Source organism: Salarias fasciatus, chromosome 12 (assembly GCF_902148845.1).
Source record: "Salarias fasciatus chromosome 12, fSalaFa1.1, whole genome shotgun sequence".
NCBI lineage: Eukaryota > Metazoa > Chordata > Actinopteri > Blenniiformes > Blenniidae > Salarias > Salarias fasciatus.
Window position 1 is genome coordinate 15,196,484 of NC_043756.1, and position 23,141 is coordinate 15,219,624.

A 23,141-nucleotide genomic window follows, 5' to 3' on the forward strand; every position below is an offset into this window, starting at 1 on the left:
TAATCACCTGAATGTTCAGAATAGAAATGAGTAAATACAACAAAATTCCCATTAATAAATAGGATATTAGCTACACATCAAGAACACATGTGGAAAGACTGGTGGATACCCAAATCACTGACTCGCTGTTTGCTTTTTTTCCGTCCCTGTTCTCATGTCGATCACAGGTCATTTGTCTCAGAATGCAAACACCTGCATATACTTATAGGTTCCAGTCACCAATAGCTGATGATGACAGAATGAGGAGTAATCATATGTTTTGTTCATTGCGTCTCGCCTTCAGTGTTTCCCCTCCCGTTTCCCCTCCCACCTCCCAGTATTCATCCCTGACATCATGTGCAGCTGCTGCTCATTTATCAGTCTCCCATCAGCCCTTCATTTGCTGGGTGCTGCGTTTCAAACAGTGTGTTATTAAGTGCAAATTCTGTTCAATTAACAACCCATGGATTTAGCTTCTTATACTGTAATGATGATCTTCTCCATGATGTCTTTGGAGGACGAGGGGCTCTCACCGAGTCATGCGAGTAGCCCCAGAATACCATCAGACAAGTCCTCTTAATTCCGTTCAGGGTCGCAGGGCTCTTGATCCAACCGCAGGTAACTATGGGCGGGGGCAGGATACTCCCAGGACAGATCGTGTTAAACCCCTAATTTTAAAATATTTTTAACATGAAACAGCGAATCCAGCCTCGTATGTCCTGAACCTGTTTATGTTCAGTATTTTTTACAGCAGTTCTGCTTTCATGTTTGAATTTGTCTGAACCAAACAAACAAACAAAACACACTGAAATCTATGAAGTATCTGACATTGAAACTCTGATCACGTTTCTATCATGGCCTTAGGTCTCATGTGAAACATTGAGGTCACTCTTTACCCGAAGACAACAAGATTAAACAGAGATCATGAATATTCCTGGATATATATTATGCAACACAGTTTTAGAGACTCACACAGAAAGCTATAGCAGGCCTTGTACTAAATGAATTTCCTGTGTGTGTTATCTGTGAAGCCTAAATTCTATAAGCTGTTTTCCTCTCTTTGTTTCCTGCTGCTACACAGTCGCAGCTAGAAGCTATGACCCCCATACTGCTTTTATTATCTGTCGGCTTGCTCCGGCTCTCCCCCTCTGTTCCGCGCGCTCCTTTTCTTTCTTCCCTTTCTTTCCTCTTCTTTTCTCTCTTTGCCTCATGCTGGTTTTTGCTCTACTCTAATTTCCACTGACTGAAATCGGAGAGAGCGGCGGTGGATACAACCTGAGCCTGAGAAAGCTTCGGAGAGAAGTAGGGGATGATGGAAGGATGCGGACGGAGGGGACCTCTGAGAGCGCTGGAGAGGCCAGCAGATGAGCCTCACTGAGGAGAAAGATGATATGTGTCCCTCTCTCTCTCTCTCTCTCTCTCTCTCTCTCTCTCTCTCTCTCTCTCTCTCTGTCTCTCATATTTGTGTGGGAAATATGAATCAGTTTACATTTTGTATCACAGTGTTGTTTAACTGTCAGACTCAAGGTAAAAGCAAAGTGTAGATTAAACACTTAGAACATAAATGTAACAAATCAGGTGTTTGTTTTAGACTGAAACATTTAGTAGTGAATGATGGGAGTTTGTGCAACATTTACACTGTAACTCTAAGGAAGGGTAGTATAAATGCAACATTATTTTGTTTTCAACATTCCAGCATTTAAAACTATTAAAACTTTTACTAAGTTCAGTAAAGAACACCAGAGATGCTGAGAATAAAGAAAAACAATTTTCGTTATTTCTTCTTTATTCTCTACATGTTGCCTTTTTCAAAGCAAGATAAATACAATCATCCTATTAGATTCATACTTTATTAAGACAAGTGCTGTTATGTTGGCATCAACACATTTGTGACATATTAATCATCCCAAATTAGAAGTAACCATAGTTTAAGATGTACTTTTAATACACAGCTGACATAAAAGATGCACATTTTTGGTAGAAAGAGAAGGAAAAAGTGGAGGAAAGAAGAAGCGTTCACAAAAAAAGCTTGTTTTCTTATAAACTTGTTTGTGTCCTTGATTTTCATATAAAACTTTACAGTATATCATCATTGAGGGAAAACTTCTCACAATGAAATCATAAAGCAGATACCATCAAATACAGTCATAGGACATTGTGGTGCTATTGAAGATGCTCTTAAGCCAGAAGGTACAATAAAATATTTTATGACATTTCAACAAACAGGAAATGCACAGATATAGCTTATAACAGTGGCTCCATTTCATTTCCCGTCTCCTATCTGATTATGTTTCCGAGTCCCTACAAAGGAGGGATGATAGAAACCTGTTCCTTTTCATCCGTTTATCTTCTCTTATCCAAAGTCTATATGATGCTGTGCTGTCACGTCTTCATTTAGGTCCATTTAAATGAATATAAACACATGATGTGTGTGAGGAGAGATGTGCCTTTGTTTTCAAAAGATTGTACTCTCAGGTAATTACTGAGAAACAAGCCGCCAAGGTCCTGTTTGGTACGTCTTATAAAGAGTCCTGTCAGATTGCACTGACATGAGAAATGCTCGTGCTCTGAAGTGTTCTCTCATCCAGGGAGTAATGCTTGTTTATTTGCGGATGTAAAACAGCACTGGGAAGAAATGGAGGCAACAAGGACGGAGTGACCCAGACTGGATATGTGACATGAAAGGGCATTTATTACAACTAAGCACAATTACTTCAGGCTGTACAGCGGAGTAGTGGTTTGCTCTTTTAACTCAGTCAGAATAACCCTGGTTCAATACCAAGACTGGAGCCACAGTTTGAATAAAGCAAGAATAAAAGATGGATGAACAGTTACGTAATGAAAAAAACCCAATTTAAATATTGCTGATATCATGATTTCTGCATAGATGAAAAGTATATGAGCTTCATGACAGCTCAATAAATTACTTTAAATGTTTGGAGCAGGACATTAAGCCTCAACCCGGGGTCAGGCACGCCAGGTGAAGGTCACCGGCAAGGATGTGGGCTGAGAAAATGGGAAAGGGTCAGCAGGGTGGCCTCGGGTCTCTGAGGTCAGCCTCCAACTGCTCCCCTGCTGCTCAGCGTATCCCTGAAAAACAGAGTAACTCGACCCACTACAGTGTTTTCCATGCCGCATTAAACAAGTGTTACAGCAAAGAAAACATTAAAGCAATACTCTTTCTTAAAGAGTCCGGCAGCTCGGCACTTTAACAGGCACTTCAATACAGTTTGCCAAAAATTGCCTTCTATATCTCCATCTGAATTAATGTGATGTAAGGTGAGAACCGGGGTAATTTGTTGAGATTGCATATCTTTATGTGAAGGACATTTCTCCACCGTTTGCTTAAGCGACGCACATGAGACCTCCGTATATCTCCATTAGCCCTGAAGTGTGCTAATGACATATTGTGTACTAGGTTACTTACTTTGTCTCCATTAGCCAAAGTGTGAATGGTTATTAGTCTGCCAGCAATGACCTGTGACTCTACATCCACACACACACACTGAGGTACACACACACACACACACACACACACACACACACACACACACACACACACACACACACATTATTGGCACACACAGTATTGGCTTGGGTGATTTGTGACCTCTTTCCCTCCTTTGCTGCCATCTCACTGGTATTGATTTCTTCTCGTCTTTGTCTCTCCCTCCTTCACTTCCTCCTAATGTTTCTGCTCTCCTCTTACTTCTTCACCCTCTTTCTGGCTTCACTCCCATCCTTCTCCGCGCTCATTTCATTAGTACTTTCTTTTCCGAGCTCACACAACACTTTTTACATGCCAGATATTTCAAAAAATCCTATTCAGTTGAGCCTTAAAATAGTGAAAAACAATATATTTGTCTGTACAGGACTGTATATGTACAACATTTTCTTGGGTGATCCAAGTTCACATGTTTCTGTTTAGTCTGTGTGAAAGGTAATATAGTATTCTCTATAGCCCAAGGAAATAGCCTTAGTGTCTGAAAATTCAGAGCTGTGGCGGTTAGTCTGCTTATTTTAATGCTTATGCCTTTGTGTGTGTGTGTGTTTGTGTGTGTAAGAGAGAGAGAGAGAGAGAGTGTGTGCCTGAAATTGTTTGGTAGCTGTTTCCCTGTAGACTTTCTCTCGTGTCCTGGAAAGTCCTGGTTCATTGCCTCTGCAGAGCTGCTGAAAAAACTCTAATGCGCTCGCTCGGCTACATCCACACGTCTATGTGCAAATGCAGACACACACCAAGAGTGCGATGATCAGTTGCCGTTGGAGTGGAAGCCTTTAAGAGACTCCACGCACTCACACACGTATGCTTCCACACACACACGCTCTACATGATTTGACGGCAGGCCGGTGGCTGCGTTCAGCCGATGTCCTCCATTACTGTGAAGCTCAGTCGGCTCCTCCTCTCTCATCCTGACAATAACTTACATCTGATTTTTCTCCCGCTTTTTCAGTTCTATTTTGCCTTTCTGTCTTCGTCTTTTCGAGTCTTTTCTCTTAATATTAATCCAGTCATGTATTGGAGATGCATTCAGATTGATTGTAATGTATCATGTCTTCAGATCTTGTGCACCAGCTGAAAAATGCTTTTTCTGAAAGCACAACTCAAGCCTGAGTCCGATGCTGAGATGAGTGATGTTGGTTTCTCATATTTATGGCAGCAATTAAAGCTGCATTTCTCCAATATTATTTTTGCATACAGGAATTTATTCTGCATAGTGGTTTGCTAGTTATCTGGGTAAATACGAGCTACAGATATGTCAGTATGTGTCAGTTTAGTGTTGATATCTGAAAAAATCGAACCAATCTGCAAAGTCTCAAAATACGATGCAGTTGGAGGCGATGTTCATGGACACAGACTGTGGCTGTAACTTTCATTTGGCTAAGATTAGCTGAATCTCATTAAATAGGTCTAATTTGTTTATGGAAATTAACACAAGAACCAAAAAAGGAAGAAAGAAAGAAAAAAAAAAAACACTGCTGAGCCAGCAGCCATGAAGGCTGTAACATTGAAGCGACACAATTATCTTTCCATTTTCAGACCCCTGTTCTGAAATATCAATACATTAGGTTGACTTTTTAAGCAGGTGTTCAACTTTAGGTATTCAAATTACAGGAAATATCAGAATTATAATCCAAAAATAATTTGAGCTATGTTAATCCTAAAAAAGGCCATGAGGAAGGTGTCAGACTGAATTAATTTTACCACTGTAGCTGGATATGATATTGTGTTGTATGAAGAGTGAGTAAACACCCCTCAAGTACAGGTGATTTGTTGTGAAAATACTCTATTAATCTTTTTTTTTCTTTTTAATCAAGAGATACATGTACAGTTAGATTGTAGACATGACATCTAGGGTTATTGTTAATGTATTCTATCCTTACTTGGACTTTTAAAAGTACGGCTTGAGATTTTTTTAGGACCTTTTTATTTGAAATATGTTCATTATGATTTGTTTTTTGCCATCTAAACTAAATCTCCATCTCCCATAAATTTCCTTTGCAAGTTATCCTATAATACTCGACACTGAGCAAAAGGGCGCTGTGGCGAGTTTGCAGCAGTTGTTGAAAAAGGTCTGGATATCAGAATCAATCCCTCGGGGAACTTGTGTATTCACTTGTTGTGTATTCAAAGGGAGGTCATGCTGCCAGGTCGCTCGCTGAACAACACCCCTGAGCTGCAGATGTTTGCAAAAGCAGCGATTAAACCGCATCTTGTGATGCTTTGCTTTCAGATTGAGATCAGAAATGGACTGCAGTAGTCTTGTATTTCAGAAGCATTATGGACTTCATAGTCGATACGTGTTGCAGACCTTTTGATGCTTTTTGTGGATATTTTTTGGTGTCGTCTATTCTGACCTCGCCTCTTGTCTTTTGTCAGATTTTCCCTTCAGTGTGCGCTGATGAAATAATTATAGACATTGTTGACTTTTCTTGTATCCTGTGTTTCCTCTCCCCGAAGATCTGTCTGTTTGACCTGTCACCGATCACGTTTAAACACCACAAAGCCTCTGAGTGCTTTTTCCCCACTGCCCTGATCTCTTTGGTTTTCTAAACCATTTAGCTTCAAAATGCACAGTCCCAGTTTTCAGCTTCAGCTTTTCTTTTAGTAGAACTCTTCTTCTTTTGATTCAAAGAAAGTGAGACTTTGTTTGTCGGAGCCATTACAGTCTTTCATCTTTATATATTTATTTTCTGTCTTTTTGTTTCAATCTATGTCAGTTTATCAAAGCAGAATGGGACACTGGGTAACAGTAGAATGTGGGTTTAACAGGACAGGAAATTGTAAAATGAGAGAAAAAAAAGTATGTTACTACACTAAAGTTACGACTGACATGTATGACAGTTAAAGCTTAACCATTTGTTCAGCGTCATTACATAATTATATCCTGAATTATGGAAATATGTCGATAAAATCATTCTGATGTCGTAACAGAACACAGATACATTTGTTAATGTTCCTAATTAATCCAGTTAACTATAAAAAATCCTATTAATTGTGTTGACATTGAGCAGATTAAGTATTTCACTCCCCCTTTGTCTGTTTTTGTGTAATAACTGTGTAAACCATGCGCTTTCCGGCTTCCCTTATCGCTGATATGAAAAACATTTCACTGCGGGGTTTGATAATTGATAACATGTGGAGAGTAATGGTATAATTACATAAACATGGCTGCCTGCAGGCATCTGATAACACACTGGTTTTATTTCAGCTCTGATGGATATGATCTCTTTTTATATATTTGGTATAGATTCACAGAGGGTATCACAATAGATCTTCTTAAACTCAAATAACAGTTCTGAAATGATGCAAAGCATCTTAGATATATTGAAAGTATAAGTCACTGGTGACTGTTAGTTTTAGTTTTAGTCTTGAAGTTTGTTTTCATCTAAAAATTTATAGCAAAACAAAACAATTTAGGTTGTCTTAGCCATGTTAGAACTGTCACATTTAAAGGAGCACAATAGTTTTGTGAATATGCGGTACAGTATAAATCCAAGAGCGAGCGAGAGAGAGAGAAACAACGTCTGCTTATCTTTACTCTCTGTTTCTCAAATAAAACAGTCCTGCTCTGACAAAGCAAGTCCCCCCGCTTTTGTATTTTCACTCCCAGGTGAAGAGTGAAGTTTGTTATAAGAATCGGCACTTTACAGCTCTGAGATATATTTTGGGGGTTCGTGCGCGCTCTTGTGATTGATAGAAATGTTTGTGACAGCATCCACTTGTCTTGATACTCTTCTTCCATTTTTCATCCTCTTCTTTCCCCTCACCTCCCTCGGCTGACAGCCGTGGTTTTGTTGATGTGATGTTCTGTCATGCTACAGAGACCCAAAATTCTCCGCTTGTCTCCTCATAACAGATTGATGTGGATGTTTTGAGCACTGCATCTAAACAACGTGAGACACTGAAGGTCCGAGCGTTTTTTTTTTAAAGCCTCAGGTAATTCAGTCACGTTTGACCAGCAACACTCGCTTCGTGAACGCTGCAAACAGTGGAAAGAGGTGTTGACGTTTCCGTGACACAGCTCCAGACAAATAAATATCTATATTTGATGTGCTTTTGCAGATAAAAGCTTTCCTTAATTGACAGTAAATCAAAATAAAAGCGATTGATTGCTTTCTCGTGAATTGTGCAAATTTACAATTTCATGCTTTTTTGTGATGTTGAGGTTGTCACTTATTTTTTTTATGCAGTAATTTTCATCAGCTTCTAGATGCCCTGAAAATACATAAATGACACAGCTGAATCTCATACATCCACCCATCTTCAGTACCTCCTGGTCCGACTTAAGGTCCAAAAAGTTTGAAGTTGATCCGAGCTTACAACTGTCGACAGTAGGATTGGGCCTGACGTGATTGGTCCATCACGAAGTGAACAGAGAGACAAACAATCGCAAATTTACATTCACATTCAGAATCAATTTAAAGACCAACTCCTATTTGTTTCTAGATGATGAGACTTTACCAGAATACCCATACATCAGGAGAACATGCAAACTTCACATATAAAACCGCAAACTTCACACTGAATCAGCTGTTAGATACACTCTTCCATTCGAAGAGGATAGAGGAGAAATGTCTCTGTACTGCCCCCAAGAGACAAGTGCACCTTATAAAATCAACTAATTGCAAGAATCAGTATCCCTTCTGTTCTGTATAAATGTCAATTTTTGGATTAACCATTGTGCTGACTTTGAAGTTGACCGTGCACTGATTATTTGAGTGCATCCTAATTCATCAATAAACCCCTCGCTTTTTCATGCGGCAGCGACATTACGTGTTATTAAAATCACTGTTGCTTCTTTCTGTCGCTGTTTGGTTCTTGTTTGGTGTTTTTGATTCTTTGTTTTAGGTTTTTTTTGTTTGTTTATAACACACTGTAATATTACATCTGTTCAAACATCAATGTGTAGTATTTTTATTGGTTATCTACGCTGCACAACCAACCAATCTAAAAGCTTAAATAGCTGTAAAATGTAAAACTCAAAGTAGCTCATACTTACTTTCATCCGTCTTGAAGCTGCAGCAGTATCTCTCTATTTCTCTGGACGGTGAGCAGAATGAACCGAAACAATACTTCCAGTTCTCCAGGGCTGCTATAGTTTGGGCTCCTTTTTTCTCTTTTGTACTTTCCAATTTTTGTTTCCTGGTTTGTAGTAATTCATTAATGATGACACAAGTGTGTATTCATATCTTGGTGTTCCATAATTTTCTATAAACTCTTATTTTGCTGCATGCTTATCTCTTGAAACCAGTGCAAAGTTTACAATGAGGCCAATGGCTGCTACTTCAGCCTCTTCAGTGGTTTAATAATATTTCAGAGCTAATGGTTTCTATTCTTCCCTTTAATGAGCCGCACATGATGCAGAAGCTTTGAGTGTGTCTGCTTTTTCTCTTATTGGCCTTCAGCAGGAACACACTGGCTTGCTCTCACCAGGTTGCTCGATTCCCATCGTCCCAATCATGCAACATCCCATATGCTTTCTTTGAATTTGTCTGAGTCCATTTGCCATAACTAGCTGTCTGGCTCATTTGAACCATTCACTTTAATTGCCTTACTTTCCCTCATTACTTTGGCAGCGGCGCACTCACTGGTCTCTGCCTCTTCCTTTTCCTATTTGCCCTACTTGTCCTATTTCTCATTCCTCTGATTTTCCTTTCTCTTTTCTCTCTCATTGCAATTGTCTCCCTACTAGTCTCAGCTCTAGTTCTGTTTTGCTGGTTATAATTGGCTCTTTAGCCGGCTTTTTTAGCCTCGGCCTCTCTCGCTGTGATCTTTTGCCCCTCCATTTTAAGCTGTGAAACCGTATCACTGTCCCTCGTTGGCTTGTTTGCTTAAGCTTCAGAATTCACACTGGTTTTTGTACTGCCTCGCACTCTGTCCTCTGCGCATCCCTTCTTCACTGGTTATTATGTCTCGTTATGCCTTGCACAAGCTCTTTACCGTCCTCTTCCTTTCAGACCAGCCGAGGTCCTCCTTTACTTTTATACAGTTTCCATCTGGACCTCAAATGTTATCTGCCTTTTTCAAAAGCCCCGTCTCCATCTTGCAGCCAGCTTTCCTGAAAGCTTGTGCCACCTATCTTAGTCTCTGCCCTCAACGGCTTCTACTTTAATTCTCTGGCCGTCCATTATCGGCTCTGCGTCCACCACAGTCCTCTGCACCGGGATTTCACTTCCTGCCTTCCTCCCAGTCCCCTCCGCCTCCGAGCAGGGCTGCTTACTGTAACTGTCTCTCCACACAGAGGCTCTTCGTAAGTAAGTGGCCCAAGTCAGATTTGTGGAACCCCTCGGAGATGATTTCTTGGGTTTTTGTAACCCCGCTGAACCCGAAATAAACTGCCAACATCTTTTTCATAGCATTTTGCTCATCTGCTCTCCAGTCCCAACATACTTTTACTTAAATCCATTTTTATCTGCTTTCCCTTCTCCTTCCCGCTTCACATTTTATTGCCCTCTCCCACCTCTTATTCTGTCAGCCCCTCTCCCTGTGGCTCTGTCATGTTGCTCTCCATTACTTCTCCCAGTGCACCGTTTCTCTCATTTCCCTCTTGCCGTTCTTTCCAATCCATGAGCTTAACCTTTCTTTTTTCTTAAACCAATCCCTACTTGAACCCTTTTCCGTTTCCCTTTTACTTCAATAAATCATTCTTTTTGCCATACGTTTCCTCAAGTTGTTCAATTTCTCTCCCTTCCCGCTCTTGCTCCCATGATCTGCTTGTAGCTCTCCTATTTTATATGTATTTTCATTCCCGAGTTCATCCTTTGCTCTCCGTTTCTTATTTCCCTCCCCAGTCCTCCTGTATCTGCACTCTGTGTAGTTTTATCAGTTTGCTGCAGCTATTTAAACCTCTCTCCTATGCTTTACATGCATGATATTTTCAAAACACCAGAGAAAAGACAGGAATGGAGAACTCAGAGAGATAAACCGTGAAAGTGCAAAGGAGAGCAATCTCGCCGAGTTTACATTAAACCCAGAGTGAATCCGCTCAGTACAATGATCTGGCTTTGTCAACAGCAGCAGATATTGAATGAATATCCCCTGCCTATATGTTCTCTCTGAGATGCACGCTATGAATTGCTTTGACTTTTGCTGTTTAAGCTAACAAAAAGCAAAATTGCCTCAACAAAAACTTCTCTTCTTTTTTTTTCCAGCATCAGTGGCTCAGTAAAATTGGAATTTGTGACACGCCTTTCTTGAGAGTTTGTTCTATTTCATGTCCCCGATTGATCTTGTAATGCAAACCCTGCTTTCCTGTCCTTCTGCAGGCCTTGTGGTCAGAGAAGCCAGTATAGAAATAACCCGGCAACAAGTGGAGGAGCTGTTCGGTCCTGAAGACTACTGGTGTCAGTGCGTGGCCTGGAGCTCTGCCGGGACGACCAAAAGCCGCAAGGCGCATGTCCGCATCGCATGTGAGTACATGACCGTAAACTGGCTCACTTTTTATGAAAAAGGTGGAAGACACTGTCTACGTACATGCTTCACCAGAATCTGCCAGTCAAGACTTCATAATGTCAGCAGTGTTTATGAGGACAGGTTACATCATCTCCTCTTTCCTGGATCCCATCTGGTGTCCACAAGTGTGCTTATTTTAATGTCATGTTTTGCTGTATCGGATGTCAGAGAGGGAGTTTACAACCTCTAAAAAAAAAAAGAAAAACTTGAAACTAAAACTTTTTTCAATCACGTCATGTGCGAGTCTCATTTTAATGCTGCATGGGCTGAAGTAGTTTCCCCACATTTATGACTCCCAGAGAGATTCAGAACCGCCCTGCTGACCAAAAAAAGCTGAAAATATCCATTGTCTTGATTTATGGATGCAGTTTAAAAAAAATGAGCTCTGAGTCTACATCATAATCACAAGATGTTATGGTTAACTCCAAAAACCACAGTCTCATTTAAAAGAAATGATTTAGATGAAGCTTCAGAAATGTATGCTGAGTGATACTTGGTGAGGAACTTTTAAAAGCAGAGACTGAGCATCATAACTTTAGACTAGAGTCAGTAGGTTCCTGTTATGGTCTAGTGAAGAATTTAATAAGACAACTGGGAGTCTGTCGATAAGGTCACCAGAAGAACAGAGGCCAGAATAAACCCAGGCAGGCCCGATATGGCTCCAGCAGACAGTGTTACGCCGCACGCTCACTTATCACATGAGGAAATCATTTCAAGATTGTTATATCCCACCAACGGTTCAGGGGAAAGAAAGAGCCGAATCCTGTTGTGACTGATAGTCACTTGACAGCTCTGCAGCAACCGAAAAGCAAGGGAATTGAGATGTTTGATAGACATCATCTCAAAAAGCTTGTTTGTTCTGTCAACATAAGCCTCATATAGCCCAATGGATTGTTCCATCAAAGCTCCTTTCACTGAGAATTGAGCCCACAACAGCAGTTTTTCAAGCGTCATTGCTCTGGTCAATTCAGCCATATAAGACAACAGGGACTTGTGTGAGCGCTCAGGTTATGGAAAGGTCAAGCAGAAAAGAAATACCAATAACAAAATCGACCCCACCTCTGCAGCTCACCTGGCAAACACTGACAGTCCGGCTCTGCTTGAGTGCACTCTCAAAAGGACAACAGGGGACTTTGACAGAGTCCATTCAGCAGACAGACACGCAGGATAAACTGCACACAGCCACATATGTAGTACTTTAACAGACAGTATCACTCCAGCAGACACGCACCCTGGAAGTCCTCTTCTCCCAGGTTGGTCTTATTCGAGCTGCAGATGGAAATCCATCATGTCGACCCTTGTGTTTCACTTCAGGTTATTTTATTTGGCTGTAAATATCGCTCACATTTTAACTTTTGCAGGAGTTGATTTCCCCCCCCCTCGTTTACACCCTCACACCTTAACTATTTATCATGTAAAATACCAAGAAAGGACTTGTTACTTTCAAAAATGGGCATACAATGAACAAGCATAGTGGCATTTAAACATCACTTGAGCTTTAATCATTACGCAGAAGAGAGAAATACATGAATGTTTTAATAAAAGCCAACATACAATCAGAGATGAAAAGCATGCTAAAATGTGTAAGCTTGTAAAATTACTTCAACTGAATTAATTGTATTCAGTCGCAAGTAATAGTAATGTAAGTTTATATTCTCAGAAACAGTTTTGTATTCTAATGTCTTTGGTTACTTTTCAGTTTTAAGATGTTTTATTGCATTTTCAAGTAATTAATTTACCTGTACGTTACATCTCCATTTAAATTAGTTTTCTAAGAAAAACAAACAATAAGGAAACGTCTTAAAGTGCATATGAAGAAAGAATTGTATCTGTTTAAGAAAATAATAAAGAAGAAATGCTGCAAAAATTAAAGATTTTGTTGCAGTTTTGAGCATATTCAGACGTTGGATATGATTTGAAACCCAGCAAAATAGATTTCATACATAGTGTAAATTGTAACTCCATAATCCTAAAATACTCCAAGAAGCAGCCCCATTACATAATGTGAGAATTTATCATTTGTTACTTTCAGCTCCACTTACAATATGGTGCGCGGTCCCATTAGCCTGGTGATTAGAGCAGAGTAGTTCTCAGCTAATTTTGCCTGTCAGCATGTATGTAAAGTGTATGAATGAGGAACAGCGTGCGGCGTTTTGCTATGTGCGGATGTTTTTCTGTCTGTCAGCACACAGTCAGTGGCACGGTCAGAAATATCCTCCTAAGCTCCACTAATATCATTCTCCGATGGAATGGGCCCTCCTTGGGGTGCAGTGGAAGCCGGTAATGTGCTGTTTTTGGCTTACGTTGAGGTTGATACACAGCAAGAGAGAGATGCGGGCAAGTGTATGTTTACAGGCTCCTGAAATTCACAGAGGGAGACGTATGAATATAGACAGCAACGGCACAGAAAGTGCATACAGAGCACACAGTTGACTCGGCTTCTCGACACAGCAGTTGACACTTGAAAGTATGCATGAATATGCGCTTCTACATCTCAACATTACCTGAAGTAACTTGGCTATTAACATCATCTTTATGTAGCCAAAGCCACATCACCAACACACTCGTTTTATCTTTTTCTCAACTCAGGTCAGATCTACTAGTGTGTACGTCGCAGCCTGCAAAAAACTGCTTCAGTTGCGCTGCCATTCCTTGTAAGAGCATGCTGCTGAAATGACTTTACAGTGCTGAGGAGCTCAGATAATTTAATGCATGTTCCTGTTGACACTGGCTAAACTATTTAAGAGCGTCTAGACATCCAGGCGATTTTAATGGCAGCACAAAAACATAAATCTCCATTCGCTCTCTAAATAAAAACAAATTCTTGGTTATTTTTTTTTGTTTTGTTTTTTTTTTTTTTTTATCAGTCTGCATTTGGTCATGCGGCTTTAAAATTCCACAACTGTAAGCCCTCTGCTTGGAGCCAGGTGGAGGGATGGTGGTGAAGAATGCAGTATAAATTGTCCCACTTCTTTACCTTACTCGATGTTTCTTCTTTTCCTCCCTAAAGCTTTTTTTTTTTTTTCATTTTTGCCATTCCTTTCTCCACACAGTGTGCATTTTCCTCCTGACTTTGTCTGGTCTGCCATCCTTCACTTTCTTTCTTTCCATTATAACAGAGATTTTTTCCTTAACCAGATCTGATTACACTCAGCCCCCTCTTGCGATAACCTTTTACTTCAAATCGACCCAACCTCCTGACCTACCCCGCTTTCGGCTCCTATTTGGATCTACCGTTGTGATTAAAATGCTTCCTGGCAGCTCGGGCTTGCTGAGCAAAGTGTCTTTTCTACTGCACCATGCAACAGCAATTCAGCGTTTCTCTCCCGCTTCCCCCCTTCCCGCTCATTTTCTTTTTCCCATTGTTTCCTCTTCTTTAGATATTTCCCTCACACTCTCTCAGAATGCACTTAGCGTGCACTTATTGTTTCATCCTGTCATTTCTGCTCTCTTTTTTTTTTTTTACCCTTTATCTTTTTTTTTTTTTGTTCATTCTCCAGCATCTTCAGGCTTTTTTAATAACTGTGGAATTACCACTTGAAGGCACTAAATAAATATGCAGTTTGCAGAAGCATAATAGCGATCAGTGTTGTGGCTGTAAAAGTGTCAAACACACAATGAGGGATATTAAATCTGACCAATTTATTGGAGTTTTGAAGCATGGCACTTTAGCTTATGCTGTGGGTGGTGCAAGCCGCTTAATCCAAGTTTATAAAGCAGATGACACAGACACACATTCAGACGCTTGCACATGCACGGCACCGCGGGCATGCACGCCGGAGTGAGGGGAAATACACACACACATACACACACAAATGCGCATGCATTGTCATTCATGCTCTTTCGCCCCACGGCTATCAGGTCAAGTCTTTCTCCTTCAATGGATTAGCAATATGTCAAGGTCACACACACACACACACACACGTACACACACCTCCGCACAGCTACGTGTGCACACAGGCACCCAGACGCACACACACACACACACACACAAACACACACACACACACACACACACACACACACACACACACACACACACACACGCATTTCAGATGATGGCAATTTGTTCTGCCACCTTCCACTGAGACATGTGTGTGCATAGCAATCAGGAGTCCAGACACTCAGGGGGCGCAGCAACACAAGCAGCTACTTGTGTCAACTGGAAAATGCCTGTTAGTGGATTTCGTCTGTTTTGGTTATGATGCAAATGTCTGAGCAGCACGAATTTAGGTTTCCCTTCAATCAGGGATGAATTTAAGTTAAACAACAACAGTTTCTTGTGCTGGACCTTTGGCAGTTGTGGGATCCTCTCTTTGACTTTCATGTTGGGCTTTAATCTGCATATAGCTTCCAGCATTATACACAAACACTTGTAACCCAGCAAATACAGCTGGTAAGAAACACACAACACCATCGTCATGACGTTTGACCTTTTTAACATTAAATGGCGTGCTCACAGTCTCAGTTTCAGGCTGATATCAGTGTCTGAATGGTTGCTATATATTTTCTTTTCCATTCACCTGGACACTCTGACTGGAAAACTCACCCCCCCCCCATAACCTCCACCCCCCCCATGAGATCATCAAGAAGGACTGTAGATTGACTGTCGAAAACACTGAATAAATGTTTACGTAGTGAAAAGCGTGTGTGTGTGTGCACATGCGTGTGTGTGCGTGTGTGCGTGCGTGTGTGTGTGGTCAACATGTTTCCCCATCGCTGCGAGCCGCTGAGCTTTTCTCCAGATGTCAGAGAGCTTCAGGGTAGTCGCGTGTGTTAAAAGCGGTAGGCCGCAGTGTTGACTTACTCACACAGAAATCGCTCACTCAAAGCCACTTTTAACATCCGAGCGTGGGAATGATAATATAACAGTAACAAATATTCACTATTTAGCAGTTGTATGTTTACAAGCGCTGTTTTTGAACGGGATGTATCGAAATTACTTAATGTGTTAGAGTCACTGAAACTGAGCAGATGAAAACTGCACCATATGTCAGTCGGAAGCTATATTTAGTCACATAAACAGTTACAAAAAACACATTAAAATGAAACACTTTACATTTAATTTTCAAGCCGCGGCTCTAAATAGTTTCAACCGAGGAACCAAAGTGAACTGTTGCCTCCTGTGTGTTATTTACAGAACCTGCTAGAAGTAGCAGACAGGCCTTGGAGACATTTTTTTCATCCTAATGACTCATTTCACAAATGATCATCCAGGGGAAGTGCTGTGCTCCGGAGGGCCGGCGCTCTGTCAGCGAACTAAGTTGTTTACTTGTTCAGAAAACCTGACTGTGGATGGAAAGACCTTGTCTGATGTCTGAAGCTGATCACAGGTTGCGTTCTGTCGAAATGACAGGGTGGAGAGTTCAGTCAAAGAACTGGTCCGGGCGGAAAGAAACTCTCTATAGTCACTTAGAGAAAATGGCTCCCAATATAACCACTCTAAAAAAAGGTCATAATACTCAAGGTCAGTGTCAATGTTCATGTCATGCTTAAAAAAAAAAAAAGCAACTATTTATTCATTTTTATTGTGCTTAATATTTCCAGTCTCACTCTGAATCGTGTAATACCCACATTTGTCCACAGTGCAAAATATAGTGATTTCATAAAATTGAGACATTAGTCTTTTCCATTGGCATAACTTTGGAATAACTATTTCGGCCTGCACAACACTGGAAAATATCTTTTTGTAAATATGAAACTCAGTGCAAGTGCATGATTTGAGTGATCCAGCGTGCACAACCTATAATACAAAGCAATCTGTTTCGACAACAAAGCACAGGATGCTCTCAGTAGCACTTTTCCCCATGCGCATCTGAAATGCTACACAGTTCTTGTAGTCACAATAAACGGATAGCATGTTGTGTTCTGCTGTGATTGTGCACCTCTTGACACTTGTCCAGACAATTAGCACGTGTGTCTGTTGTATAAGGCGAGGGCGGTTTGTCCACTATCTGAACAGAGGTCACTGCTGTCAAGCTGCTCCACAGACTGAAACGATGCGTTTCACTTCTTCTCTCCCGATTTCACTCTTTGGCACGCTTTCCTCACAGTGAAAATATCCCCTGTTCAAGCCCATGGGGTGAGCTGTCTGTGCAGGGAGATCATGTTCTCCCTTTGCCACGTATGTCTGTTGTGTGTGCGCATTTTGTTGCTGCTTTTATCAAGCAGGGCATTGCTTTCTTTTGTGCATGTGTTATCACATCAAAGATGCTGTATCAGTGAGCATCCGTCCGTCCATCCGTCCATCACGTAGGAATTGTTTTAACTTTGTAATGAGTCAGACCTGCAGTGATGTGTGAGCTGGCGTAATTGTAACTGGGACTTTTTAGTATTAGGTTATTTTGCCCCTATTAGATAAATAAAGTCTATTTTATTGTATTCTACAATCATCAGTGAAGGAAACATCTGTCGGAAACAGCACTACAGCCTTTTGAGGGTCCTGTGAACTGGTAAGCAGATGTAATATGGCTGTTCGACCCTCCATGGCGCCTGGGGATGACTTACTGGACCTCAGTTTGCCTCGGTAGTGTTAGAATCTTATGTGGCAGCTGTTAATCACCAGTGATGTGCAAGAATGTGCATGAATGGTTAAATGGGACTGCTCAAGCAATAAAAATATTTGAGATACAGTAAGGAGAATTTAATTTAATATTAAAAATATTTCCATACCAAAGAGCCTCCTCCATAACATTAATAAGGAAGTAATGGAACTCTATAGCATCTCATGATTTGTCTTGACCACACACTGTTGTCACCTGCATGATTTTCAAGGCTGTTATTGTGCACGGTACATCAGAATGATTTTAAAAAATACTCACTTGATTTAAGAATTATCTTAGAGACCCAAGATGGAACGAAAGGCAGGAAAATAAGTTTTACAACAATATATCAAGTCCAATCATTGTTTTCATTCATAAATACCTTATATTGTTTCTTTCTTTAAATAATTTTCATATTATATAAACAGCCCCGTCATTCACATCGCATTTTTTTTTCTGCAAAGCTGGATTTTTTCTCACCACATGCCATTGTCTAGTAAATTGGAAGTCCAAATTATCCTCTCTGAGACTAGAGGAGAGTACTTTCCTTGTCTCTTTCCAAGCATCTCACATTGCTCTTTATTGCTTGAGCAGCTGCATCAGGGGGAAACCGTTATGATCTGGCATGGACGGCACGCCGGCAGAGGCACCCATTTTGGATAATTGCTCCAAAATGTGCTTATGCAGAGGTGCCTGAGGCAACAAGCTAACCACAAACATAATAACAGTTTTAGTCGAGCGACGGAAGGAGAAGAAGTTAGACCAAGGGGGAAGGAGGTGGTGAGAGACGTGGCCCAGAGTGATGAAGAGAGAGGCGAGGAGGAGTTTATGCAACAAGGGGTCGTTTTCGAGGAGATGCTGACGCGGCTTCACTGTAGGTTTGTACTTCTGAACTCCACGGTAACTCCAGCATGTACTTTGGAGAGTTTACCAGTGTTTCTGTAATATTTATGAAGCAGGATAGTGTTATGTGCAGTTTTGGAGGGAAGCAGGGTCGGTGCGTTGACACAGCTGTCCTTGCCTCTCCTGTGCACAGATTTCCCTCGGGCACCTATTTGTTCACATGCACGAAAGCACGCGCCTTCCATGACATAAATTCATGATCCCCCGGTGTCAGCGGCACAATGTCACACTCTTTTTCCTTTTTCTTTTACTCTCCCACTCGCAAATTTGCACGTTCTGCTTCCGAGCCGCTGAAATTTTCTGTCCACCGCAGTCGAGAAGCTTTCTGTGTGAAAATGTGTATGTGTTTGTTCATCCCCCAAGCAGTTTGCTTTAATCTCCTTTAATTTCATTCTCAATCTTTATGGAAATCAACTCAGAGCCAACTCCTCATTTCACCATCTCCCTTACTAATTAGGACCAGGAAATTGTTCCTGGAATTGCCTGGCATGAGAGAAGTGTGTCTCATCCCTCAATCACTTCCCCATTTTCTCCTTGTGTCTACAGTTGTTTTTAGCACATTAGTGGTTATGCGTGATAATGTGTTTATTTGTCCCCACTGTGAGCATCCCTCCACTTTTGTTCTGTAATTCTGTTCTTGTTGTCTCTGCCTGTGTCCGCGTTTCCTCGTGTGTTGTGTTGTGCTCAGTGAGACTACCGCTCCTCTTGCTCCCATCACTCTCTCTTTGTCTTTCGCGATCTGCTCATGTACGTGTGTCTCTCAGTGAGCTGTGTGGGTAGCCATGTGGTGGATTTAGGGCTAAAGCTTTGGGTGATTACTCCCATAATGAACCATCATGCTCTGTTCAGGCTGTCATCCCCCACAGGGATTGACTGTATTATGAAGTTATCATTCAGCTTCAGCAATACTCGGTGTCCTCACATAACTTGCTTTGCTCTACACAAATTATCTGATGATGGCATTTAAACATTTAAATTGCATTATATTAAACCTCGCTCAAGAAGCCTTGGATGCTGCACTGGTGAATTTTTGACGTCTTAAATGCTTTGTCAGTCGTGTGTTACTAGAAATCAGACTGCATAATCACCTCTAACGCCTTGTTCGCACATATGGATGCAAATGTGGCAGGTTGTCAGTGAGCTCTCATGAGTCTCTAACTCATCTCTTGCATACAGAAACATATTCTGCAAACGCTTACACTGTTGTTTCACAAAAAAACATATAATGCATTACATAAGCTTTCATCAGTAATGTTTAGTTGGCACCATTCCCCCTTCTGTTCCTGGGGGCATTGTGGCTTTTCCTAACACATCTCCAGTCTTGTAAAGTTGTTGACAGAAATAATGATTGAAAAAAAACAAGGAAGGAAGTAAAGAATACAAAACACACATGTAAGTGATTTAAATATTGTTTATACATTATTTATATGTGCATTAGTTTTAAGTAGTGTTTTGGGCCTGGATGGATCAGTACCTCGTTGTCACTGCTGGCCTCAGGAAAGAGGCACGGACCCGTCCGCACCACCAGATTCTCCAGCACCTTTTACCCAAGTGCACATAACAGCTCAGTATTCTGAATAAGGATATATATTTGTCATATATCCTGCGTCTCAGTGTTTCGTCTGTGTCAACAGTGGGATATATTTATAGCCACCGTTTGTTCATTGCTTGCTTGTTCCTTTTGCTGCATACTCCACTTGTACTTGAATAATGACAGTAAAAGCATTCCATTCCATTCTATTCTTTACAAATTAGTACTTTTTTGTTCACATAGTTCCTCCATCTTGACTTTCAAAGTCCAATAAGGATCTTGACGTTGGCTGTGTTCGAAACCGCATACTGTCTACTACATCCTTACATACTCATACTATCCATCCTGCATCCTGCTTACTCAGTCCATCAAACAGTATGCGAAGCGTTTACACTACAGCATACTACATAATAACCCACAATGCATTGCACTTCTTCCATGAGCAGAAATCGATCTGCTAAAGCTGATTTCACTTTAGCTCTAAACTCGTCAAATGTATAACTTCATCGAGATTTTTTTTTAAATTAGGCGACAAAGTGGTGGTTTAGAGCCCGAGTGTGTCGTTTATTTGTCCGAATATCAGCCGTTTATGATTTTGTTCGGACGAATTCGGCGAAATTCAAGCCAGCCGCAGTGAGCAACGCACTTCCGGTTATTTTCACCAAAATAAAGCACCCCTTTCCCTTTCTCATGCAAAACAACCTCAGTGATAAATCTGTGCTTTTACTTTGAAAACAAGAAGGCAATCTTTCAGCAATATATCTCGCTTAACGTCGCCGTTTGGACCGGTGTCCCGTTAACGGACCACTTATTATGCCAATTATGATGCTTTACCGACGGAGAGTTTTTTCGGCTCTTCAACAAAGATCGGCTCGCCGTCTTCGGTGCATCATGGTCGCTTTCAGCATGGACTAGTTCTCAGATGTAAGGGGTTTTTTTTGTTTTTTTGTTTTTACTATTTTTAATCATTGTCAATCCAATCAAAAATCTCGTAATATGACATACCTACGAGCACAAACAATGGAGGGAAGATTAAATCTAGAACCATACTCAGCTTGCTAAATGTACATCATGAAGAAACAGTCATTGTGAACTGAATAAAGTTTATTCAAATGTCCGTCGCGTTGCATCTTGGGCAATTTCAGTATGAGTAGTGAACACACGATGTATACTCAACATTTCTGGCGAATGCAGTATGCATCCGGGAACTTCTCGCATACTCAAAATCGCATACTGCCAGTGTAAACACACTGCATACTCAATAAGTTAGTATGAGTAGTACGTAAGTATGCGGTTTCGAACACAGCCGTTGAAGATGTTATCATAGTGAGATTGATGGTTGGGAGATTTGATGGATTGTTGGTTTTGAGAGGAACAATTCTGACAAATGGAGATCAGATAAGGTGGTCCCTGTTGACACAAAATTCCATTTGATGCTTTGGTAGAGACAATGATGTGGACATGAAAAGAACTTTATTAGACGAGGACCAAGCAGATGGTTTTCTGTGCTGTCATCTTCTCTCTTTCTGCTGCTCATCTTTCAGCTCCCACCTGCCATTCCAGCTCTCACCTTCCTTTCCTCCCCTGCTGTTCCACTTCTCCTTCGCTCACACTCTGCCACTTTCTATATCTTTGCACTGCTGTAAGGTGGCTGTCCTGATGAAACACCCAGAGAGAGACTCGGTGTCGACCAGTTCAGCATGAAAAAATGTTCCGTCCAATGTGTGTCTGTGTGTGTCCACAAATGGACGACCACAGCTGACGGATAAGGTGATTAAGAGCACACCTGGGAACCGGCAGAGTAACGAGATACAAGGTCGCACACACACACACACACACACACACACACACACACAGCCTCGTATAGAAGTGTTGTGTATGGTTTTTAAAACAGAAGGGCAGAGGACAGAAGATTTGTCTTCCATTGCCGCAAGCCATCCTTCCAAACTAATAAAGTGACTCTTTGTCTCTTCAAAGTGATTTTTTTTTTTTTTCATTTTTGGTTTACCTTTAGCTTTCACTGCTACCATTAGCACAGACTTTTAGCACGTGTGCATTCACGGTTGTTATACTTGGTGCAATGAACCCTGCTTTTAGAAAGTGAACTTAACAACATGGTGCACACCAAAAAAAATAAATAAATTAAAAAAAAAAAAAAAAAAAACAGACCGAGACCTCTTGGTAAGCAGTTCTTTTTGTACCTTTTCAAATAGACGTGATTCCCGGGAGAATCAACAATGTCAGCCATAACCCCATTACCTCTGCTAATGAAGCCCTTGAAGACGTACCTTCCTTTTCCTATCAGGGCAGCCAGATTTCAATCAGTGGAGGAAGAACTGCGTCAAACTGGGTTAGACTTGCAAGAGATCGCCAGATTAGCTCAAGATCATTTGGAGTAGCGTACTGTTTACATGTGGATGTCCTGTGCTCCTCTTTGGAGCGATGGGGTTAATGAACTGACATACATCTTTTGAATGGAGTCTGATTGAAGTGTGAATAAAGCACATGTGAAGAGGCACAAACCACGAAACACACGTCAAGGACTCTGAAAGTGTTGCATCCTCACAGGTTATCATAATTGATGAAATTCTTTTTTGGTTTTTTTTCCTGTTTGACTTGACTTTGTTTCAGACCAGATATTATTAATACGACCTGAAATATCACTGATGTGAACACATATGCACATCACTTCATCTTCAGCAGGGTGTTCAGTGTCATCAGGTATGCAGCCAGTGTAATTCATCACTCTTACTTGCTGACAGTAGTTAAATATTTGATATGTGACACTTTGGTCATCTCGTTGCAAATATTGCTGCCGCATGAGCGAGCACACACACACACACACACACACACACAAATCAGTAACGTATATACATGACATTTCAGAGCATTTTTCCATGGAAGGTGAACAACCAGTTATGAAGTTCTCCAGTTTTTCTTTTTGTTTCAGTAACTCTATTGGTTCACAGCATGAGGAAAATTAAGGTCACACACATCTTTTTGAAGGGAAATGACTGAAATTCATTTTGCTTTCTCACCTTCGTTACTCTCATATGTTCCATCAGAAACATAAATAAATTCACCTGCCAGTCTGGTCGTCTTCCTCAAATTGCTGATTGCTTTATGAGCTGTTTTCTACGACTGGCTAATTGTTTCTACATCTGTTAACCCTCCAGTGCACGGATACACTGGAGGTACGACATGGGGCAGCAAATCAAGATTAGAATTCAAG

The 23,141-nt window shown here is 41.0% G+C and overlaps 1 protein-coding gene across 2 annotated transcripts in view; it reads left to right on the forward strand.

Annotated features, from left to right (window-relative positions):
* unc5ca (unc-5 netrin receptor Ca) overlaps nucleotides 1-23,141 on the forward strand; it is a 180,772-nt gene that overhangs the window by 92,586 nt on the left and 65,045 nt on the right. For both annotated transcript variants that reach the window (XM_030104854.1, XM_030104855.1), the window contains exon 3: nucleotides 10,747-10,890. In XM_030104854.1, coding sequence (XP_029960714.1) covers nucleotides 10,747-10,890 — 144 coding nt within the window. The remainder of the gene's footprint in view (nucleotides 1-10,746; nucleotides 10,891-23,141) is intronic.